Source organism: Hibiscus syriacus, unplaced genomic scaffold (assembly GCF_006381635.1).
Source record: "Hibiscus syriacus cultivar Baekdansim isolate YM2019G1 unplaced genomic scaffold, ASM638163v2 tig00110163_pilon, whole genome shotgun sequence".
Taxonomy (NCBI): domain Eukaryota; kingdom Viridiplantae; phylum Streptophyta; class Magnoliopsida; order Malvales; family Malvaceae; genus Hibiscus; species Hibiscus syriacus.
In genome coordinates, this window is record NW_024062610.1 from 1,999,425 (window position 1) to 2,008,508 (window position 9,084).

Consider the following 9,084-nt stretch of genomic DNA (forward strand, 5'->3'; position numbering starts at 1 on the left):
GAAGAAAATTAAAATATTCTATTTAGAATGATAACGAATATAAAAAATCATTAATCTTCATATAAACTCATTGTCTCTGTCAAATGAGATGCTTGAAGAAATTATAAAGGAGTTGAGAGCGAGTCAAATAATATAATAGGCTGCTTCGCTGCACAATTCTGATTATATTGACAAACAATCTTTTACTAAAAGAAGATCTGACTATACGTGACCATCGACTAATCTATCAGAAAATAAATGTTGTGATGATTTTTGTGCGAAAGCCAAAACAACTGCAAAAGTATGCGAAAAAACGTTTCGAAAAATATGAAGATTGTGTTATAAGAGCAGAGGAAACGCGTGCCACAAGGACATAGATGTTTATTCAAAATTTAAAAATTCAAGAAAAAATATAAAGACATAATATAAAAATAACAGAAGTAATATTCACCGACAATCGATAATCAATATTAAAATTATTGTCGCCGTCGATCAAACAAAAATCAAAGAAAAAAAAACGACACAAAATATTAAAAGAAAACTTAGATGCTACTAGTTTAAGAGTAATTTAAGACTAATAAATGATGAAAAATAGATATAATAAAAAATGTAATGAAAAATATAATATTTTGTTATAAAACATAACTTAAAATATTATTTTTTTAAATATTTTCATTTCATCACAATTTTTTAATCTTAAATTAGGCGGTTATACAGTAAAATTATCCTATCAATATCCATGTGATTTAGAAGTCAACTTTTCCTTTGAAAATTTTTAATCCAAGCCGAAAAAAACCTGTAAGTAAAGCCACACCCAAATGGTCACCCACTTTTCTAACTCGAATTTGTGTACGTGTCAATCTATTATTGGTCCTACTGAATCTGTGATGTCGCGTAATCCTATGTCGGTCCGCAAGCGAAGAGCACTAAACACGCAGCTCAGCTCAGCTGAACCCAAACAAAAACAACGGCAAATCGGCAATGAGTAACCGACCAACCAACAGTTAGCGTGAGTGATTCATATGCAAGCAAATTCAACGGCAGCCGTTGGATGAAATAGCAATCAATCACAATAACCAAATCGCGGAAAACACTGAGAACAAAAGCCAAACGCACCATCATTCATCACTGTGAAGAGAAAAAAACAAGCCAACGTAATAAACTGAGTGACTTTTTGTTGAAAGAATAGGAATCTGTATATCGAAGCAAGGCGGTGCGGCTAGCGGAGCCGTTGCGCAGAGGCTCTCGCAACCAGCTGCGCCACCTAACACCGCCACTACGGCAAACATCTGCGACAAGTCATCGCCTACAGACATGAAGGGCCTCTTCAAATCTAAGCCGCGAACTCCCGTTGACATCGTGCGGCAAACGCGTGATCTCCTCATCTATGCTGATCGCTCCCCCGATAGCCGTGAATCCAAGCGCGAAGAGAAGGTTCTCTTCATCAAGCACCTTTAATTTTGGCACATTAATTATTTCTATTTTTTTCTTTGTTGATCTGGCTGGACCATTTTTCCTCCTTTATTTTTGAAATCTAAATGTTTTCGAATTTTAGATCCGATATGAGTTCAATTAACTGGAGCTAGGGATTTTAGTTTCTATGGGAATTAAATGTATATCAATTTCTTTTTTGCGGCTAATATTCGGTGTGGATTTACAGAGCTTGAGAAGTTGATTGATCAACTGAAAGTAGCATAGCTTCTACGTCGAACTCTAATCCTAACATTTGATCGTAATTTTGATTCAGATGGCAGAATTATGTAAAAACATAAGGGAGTTGAAGTGTATTCTTTATGGAAATAGTGAATCCGAGCCAGTCTCTGAAGCTTGTGCGCAATTAACTCAGGAGTTCTTTAGAGAAAACACGCTACGACCCTTGATCACTTGTCTTCCTAAATTGAATTTAGAGGTAACAGTAACACCAATTGACTATTAGTTTATCCTAATCGTTGTTTCTACGATTATTTGACAAGTACCTTCCTTTACAGGCGAGGAAAGATGCAACTCAAGTTGTTGCAAATTTGCAAAGGCAGCAAGTGCAGTCGCGGTTGATTGCTTCTGATTATTTGGTGGCCAACATAGATCTTATGGATATTTTAATGGCAGGGTGAGTGGCAATCTGAAACGGTTTGTAGAATTTATGATTACTATTTCACCATTCTGATTCTTATATGTTGTTTCTCAGTTATGAGAACACAGACATGGCTTTACATTATGGTGCAATGTTAAGAGAATGCATACGTCATCAGACTGTTGCAAGGTAAGCATAGGGATCCAATTATTCCTTAAAGATTTAGCTTCTCATCCTTTTAGTGAATCTAATGGGCTAGCCCAAGTCATTCCTTCTGATGTTGCACTGAAGAGGCACTCTTGCCTGTTATTTTTTACCTTTGATTTATCTCCTTTTTGTAACAAATTTTCTCTTGATATATTGTTGTCTATATATGTCATGTTTGTCTGATTTACAGGTATGTTTTGGAATCTCAACACATGAAGAAGTTTTTTGACTATATACAACTTCCAAATTTCGACATTGCTGCTGATGCTGCTGCAACTTTTAAGGTTGAAATTTGGATACCGCTTGTTAAAGTTTAAACTACATTAAGATGATCTCTCCTACTCCCCTCCCCCAACCACCATCACCAATTTTTTGTCAGTGGAATCTAATTCAGAACTACTTTCTGTTTGCTGTAATTTTTAAAGTAGGGGCTAGATTTGCTTTGCAATTTTAACATCAAAAAAAGAAAAACATAGTTGTTTGATGTTGAGTCATTCCTGCCTTTCCTTCATCGAGTGCTTTACGTCGCTACTGCCTACTGCTACTGTCATGTAATATTTCATTTTTTTACAGGAGCTTCTGACAAGGCATAAGTCGACTGTAGCTGAATTTCTTTCCAAGAACTATGACTGGGTGAGTTCTACTCCTTTATTGTTGTCATCCTATAAATTATGAAGTTTTGATGTTAAATACTTATCATGGTAACTAAATAATTGGTTCAGCTCAGAAGTATCGGTATTTTTTTTCTCTCCCCGATTCTCTCAACCTTAAATTGTTTCAATTAGAATTATTTTATTTGCTCTGTCATGTTTGATTAGATAATTTTATCAAATGATTTTAAACTGTAATGATGGTACAATAGCTATATTAATAGTCTCTGAATTTCTTCTTCACGCCTCTATTTATGTTGAAAGTTTTCAGCGATTAGAGTTCAATAAACAGCTTGTTTTTGGTTTCAGTTTTTTGCAGAATATAACTCCAAGCTGCTAGAATCTATCAACTACATTACGAGAAGACAAGCTATTAAGGTATGACACTTGAGTTGAGAAAGAAACAGCATGCATTTAAGTGGTTCAATTTCAATCAAAATGAAAGCCAGGTGCTTTTAAACATGCTTGAGTTCGTATCAGTTAAAAGGATTCATTTTCTGATTTCAAGCTGAAAATACGAGTTTTGAGAAGGACATGGAGTAGAACATTTGTGTTACACTTCTAGGACCTGAAACATCAAGAATTTGTTTCGAGAAGTATCTCTAGAAGTGTTGCGTTAGATTTGATCACAACTCAATCCAATTGAAGTACCCTTTTTAAAATGTCAAAATTATGATAGCCCTTTTATTTTAAATTTGTCGAAATAAGATGTGGCAGTGTCACTTGCTGCTTAACTTTTTGTGTCTTAGAAGACATTTTATATCTTGTTTACTCTATTCTCTTCTTATGTTACAGTTATTGGGGGATATTTTGTTGGACCGCTCAAATTCAGCTGTGATGACCAGATATGTGAGCTCAAGGGATAATTTAAGGATTCTTATGAATCTTCTAAGGGTATGATACTTCCCCAGATTTCTTATTTGATGTTTGTTTTTTCGAATGTTATTTTTCTGATGTTTGATGTCTTGGTTGGTTTATTTTATTCTAGCAATATACTAAATACAACATGAAGCTTTAGTTGCCACTGACTATAGTCAAGAATGATAGGCCTATGTCTGGAAATATTGTTATTCATTTAGTTTAGGGTTGAAGTGTAGTACTGGACTATTGCTATCACCAGCACAGTAGCTGCAACCACAGATTTTCCTTGTTCAAGTATTAAAACACAGCTACAGAATTCAAACACTAAATAGTGAAATCCTTTTCTGCAGGAATCAAGCAAGAGCATCCAATTAGAAGCTTTTCATGTTTTCAAGGTGGCGTGTTAAATTCTTTTCCCTCTTGGGTCACTTAGATAGTAATATGAAACATTAAATGGCTCATCATTTTCTCTGGTTATATATCTGTGTTTCTACAGTTGTTTGCCGCAAATCAAAACAAGCCTCCAGATATTGTTAGCATACTGGTTGCAAATAAAAGCAAGCTTTTACGTTTGTTTGCTGATTTCAAACCTGATAAAGGTACACTACGGTAACAGAACCTTTTTCCATGTAAGTTTATATGTTTGACACTTTATTTATCTTTCCAGTTGAATGTCTTGCAGCGGACGAACAGTTTGAGGCAGACAAGGCTCAAGTTGTGAAAGAAATAGCCGCCCTTAATCTTTAAGACTGGCCTGGCATAGTTGGCTTTAATACATGATATTCTTGTTATTTCTGGTTTTAATGTTATTAAAACAGTTGATTGTGATTCATACAGCGTTGTTGTTGTCCTTTTAGGACCCGTGTGCAGTATTATACATATATGTAAAAGAGGTTCTTACTATAAAATATTTCTTCATCGTCATCGTTAATTCTAAGTGGTTTGGAATTGGATGGATGGGTACATTAGCGTCTTGTCTGTGGAAGGAAAAGGACTAATAGACTGGTTTCTTGGTTGCACATTGCCATATTCCATGGATCTTCTTAGCTCAAGACTAGAGTAGAATAACCTTCAAGTTTCCACATCACATTTGAATGTGAATCTTCAGCATTCGTCATAGATTCAAAGTATGTGTGAATATTAATCTTCATATTTATTATTTGATTTTGCATTACTTTGTACTTATTATTTGAATTCACAAATAATGAATACGAATATAGACATCTGAATTCATTGCCTTTTTTTCTTCTTAGATTTATTATTTTAATTTCTTTAACTTACTGATTTCAGTTGACCAAATAAAAAATATAACATGGTTTTGGCGATTTTCCTCAAAAATCACTGGTGATCGGTATATATATCGATCTAACACCGGTCAGATTATATTTTCTGATCTAACATCCGTAGCAGTAAAGCGCGCCCCCTGAATCGCGTTATATGCTGATTTGGCGCCACGTAGAGTATAGTGTGCCCCCTGTAACGCGTTATACGCTGACTGGGTTACACGTGGGGTATAGCGCGCCCCCTGCTCCGCGCTATACGCCGTACCAAAATTATATTTAACGCGGTTCCTGATCCGCGCTATATAGTAATTACATATAACGCGATACAGGTACCGCGCCTTATATGTTTATAAATACCGGTTCTCGCATCTCTCCTCTCTTATAAATTAATACAACAATTCCGTCAACGAGTAATAATTCTGGCAATCTTCTTATATTTGATTTAGAAGTTCGTGTGATTTTTCGTTATAAGGTAATTTCGTTATAATTTTTTTAATTATACTTATTGTTTATTATCATTATTTGAAAAAATATTATACTAATTATTTTTAATTAATTTTTATGTTTGTAAAATTGAAAAGCGGGAGCATACGTCGAAATAGTTTTGCGGTGCAGGTAATAATATAAAATTATATTATTTAAATTATTTACGTTGATGTGTAAAAAAAATTGTGTTATATTTTCGTTCATATATAATTTATTTAATCATGTTTGTTTAAGTTATTTTTTTTGCAGATATAAATATTGTCGTACTTTTAAACTCAAAGAATGGCGTGACTTTCAGCTATTGTTTATTATAATGGTGAAATTTGAGAAGATGAAACCGGCGTTGTTTTCGTATCAAATGAGCATGTTAAAATATCATTCAAGAGAAACATAACTCTTGAGGAGCTGATAACGAAGATTTCGAGGAAGATTCATGTTGGAAGTAACAGAAGAATGTCGTCGTTGCAGTACAGATTTCCAACATCATTGTTGCCATTAACTTATACAGCGTTCAAACTTTCGAACAATGATGATGTTCAAATGATGGTTGAAGCTCAAAGTAATTATTCAGACGCCGCTGTTGAGATGTATGCACATTTTGTTCAAGTGCGTGCTGTTCGGGGTCAATCTTTAAGCTCACACTATGGGCTGGCTGAACAAGTTAATCAAGTTGACAGCCCGACTACAGTAATGTGTAATGATTTTAATGCCATAATGGGGAGACATTCATCCGCAACTCCTTACGATATGTACCGAGGTGGGTCCAAGAACAATCCGTATGGAAACACCGCGTCCAGTTCAAGGGGAAGGCATTCATCTGCAAATTTCTTTGACCATATGGAGATGTCATCGACGCAACATTCTGTGCAGTTTTCATTTGACACGATGGCTTCAAGCTCCAGGGGGAGGCATTCGACTGCGAGCTTTTTCGATCTCAATGTCGATATGCCTTCCAGTTCAAGGGGAAGACGTGCAAGTAGTAGGTTCTTCGACCTAAATGTGGAGAGCATGGAGGAACAATCATCTCCACTAGAAGAACCACTTCATGAGCCTGGTGCGGATGGTGCTGAGACTGGACTATTCATTCACCCAGAATCACCGCAATTCAACTCCGATGATGATGAAGTTCCAGGAAATATGGCACAAACTGACCCTCCTGCACACATGTATGAAGCTGATTATGGTGCAATGTACGGGCCAGAATTTGCGGATATGCCTCATCTCGGTGACTATGGATATTACTCATCAATAAATAATGGTGAGTTATCTTTAGGCATGGAGTTTTCAAGCAAAGAAGAAGCGATGATGGCTATCAAAAATTACAATATCCGTAATTCTGTTCAGTCCAGAGTCAACCGATCGACGACCGAAAAATATGTATGCTACTGTGCCCGACACGAAAACGGATGCAATTGGATGGTTCGCGTATCGAAAATGAAGAGGAAAAACAATATATGGGAACTAACAATATACAACGGTCCTCACACATGTTGTACTGGAGGGGTCAACCAAGTTCATCCCAACTTGTACTCTGAAGTGATATGCCAAGCCATCATGCCCATGGTAAAAGCAAGATCTCATATAGTTGTTGCAGTGTTGATTTCAGCTATACAATCGTAGTATGGGTACACCGTCTCCTATAAAAAAGCTTGGTTGGCAAAACAAAATGCCATTGTTAAACTTCATGGCGAATGAGATACATCTTACAACAAACTTCCAGGTTGGTTTAGGTTGGTGCGGATGTTGAATCCTGGGACAATTGTGGACTTCGAAACCTCCTATGCATACCATAATGATCGAGTTCTTCGCGATCGATGCCAATTCTACCGAGTTTTTTAGAGCTACTCACAGTGCATTAATGCTGCCAAATACTACAAGCCTGTGGTCCAGATCGACGTGACTTTCTTGTATGGAAAATACAGGCAAGTTTTATTATTGACAGTTGTCTAAGATGGCAATCGCAACATTCTTCCAGTTGATTTTGCTCTTGTCGAAGGAGAAGATACATATTCTTGGGCTTTTTTCCTCCAAAATTTATGTGCATATGTTATCACGAGAGAAAAAATATGTGTCATTTCAGATCGCGGAGCTAGGATCAAAGCAGCAATGGAGTCTTTGGGTCCAATGTGGCAACCACCCTTTGTCCAACATAGGTATTGTAACATCCTCAATACCAGGTTAGTGACTAAATTGTAAAGTCTCAGAATTTGGTAGTTAAAATAAAATGAATGAATAATATAAAGATTTATATGTAAATTATTGTGTAGGATGGAATTGAAAGGAAGAAGGAATGGAAGGACAATAGAGTAATTGCAAGGAAAAATAATTAAAGAAAGGATAAGTATAGATATAAGGATACACGTGGGTGAAAGGGGAGAAAACACCCAAGGCTTCCAGAGTTCTCTTCTTCTTCTTTCTTCCTTGTGCGTGTGAACCAAAGCAAAGGTAAGATTTCTGATTATTGAGTTTCTTGTTAAATTTAATATTGAGTTTTGATTATTAGATGATAACTAAGCTTAAAGAAAGCTTAAGTTATCTTAACATCAAAGGATGATGGAGTTAGGAGAGATTTAAGATTAGAAGTTCTTAAATGAAATCTTGGAATAGAGTTCATAACTAGAATTGAAAGTTAAATTTGACTTTTCATCAATCTAGTTAAGATATACGAAGTGTTAAAAGTGGAATTCAAACATGTTGAATTATTGATGTAATTCTTGAATTTTATATGAAGGATATAATTGGAGGTTTAAGATGAAATAAATGAGTATAAATTGGTTTAAGGATGTGTACTATAGTTAAGAATGAAAAAGATGATTAAACATGAAGGATTTAATCCAAAATGAATGAATTTTGGGTTCAAAAGAGGATTCTGGGCAGAGTGCATCATGCATATTCATAGTGCATCGATGCATCAAGGTTAAAACCCAGAAAGTGTTTGAAGGTGTATCGATGCACTGGTAGTGCATCGATGCACTCTTTTAAAATAAAAAGATCAAATGCAATTAGTGCATCGATGCATCCCATTAATAATAAAACATCGAATGCATTTTATGCACCGATGCACAAGTAGTGCATCGATGTATACCTTCATTAAAAGAGGAAATTGGCATTTATCTTAATCTAAAGAGTGAACCATTAAGGTATATTAACTATAATACTGTTATAGATCCATGTGTGATTATGTAGATACTAAAAGTAAGCTTATTCCGGAACGATCAAAGGATTAGAATCGAATCAAAGCAAAGCTAAGGTGAGTGTATACTATATGTATAATATAATGGAAAAAGACTTGTGATAAGTCTAATTCCTATATTGATTTTCATAATACAATAGTTGTGAACATGCATACATGATAATTATTGTAATACATGCATAAGGCATATATATGTTCATGTGATTAGATAAATGATGTATATATATGAATAGATTCAAATACACATGTGATATGATATATGATATGAGAACATGACATGAGCTACATGATCACAAGAGAAATGACATGAAATGACATGAACTACATGATCACAAGAGAAATGACATAAGTACA

At 35.2% G+C, this 9,084-nt stretch overlaps 1 protein-coding gene across 2 annotated transcripts; it reads left to right on the forward strand.

Annotated features, from left to right (window-relative positions):
* Positions 1-946: 946 nt before the first annotated feature.
* On the forward strand, positions 947-4,692 carry LOC120216730 (putative MO25-like protein At5g47540). 2 transcript variants are annotated; one of them, XM_039214079.1, is made up of 11 exons: positions 949-1,413; positions 1,727-1,888; positions 1,968-2,086; positions 2,165-2,239; positions 2,448-2,541; positions 2,831-2,890; positions 3,217-3,285; positions 3,703-3,801; positions 4,119-4,163; positions 4,265-4,367; positions 4,451-4,692. In XM_039214079.1, the coding sequence occupies exons 1-11, from the start codon at positions 1,294-1,296 to the stop codon at positions 4,513-4,515; spliced, it is 1,011 nt and encodes a 336-aa protein (XP_039070010.1). In that variant the 5' UTR covers positions 949-1,293; the 3' UTR covers positions 4,516-4,692. The 2 variants fall into 2 exon arrangements, with proteins under 2 accessions (XP_039070011.1, XP_039070010.1); XM_039214080.1 differs by lacking the exon at positions 4,119-4,163 and having other exon boundaries at positions 947-1,413.
* Positions 4,693-9,084: the final 4,392 nt, after the last annotated feature.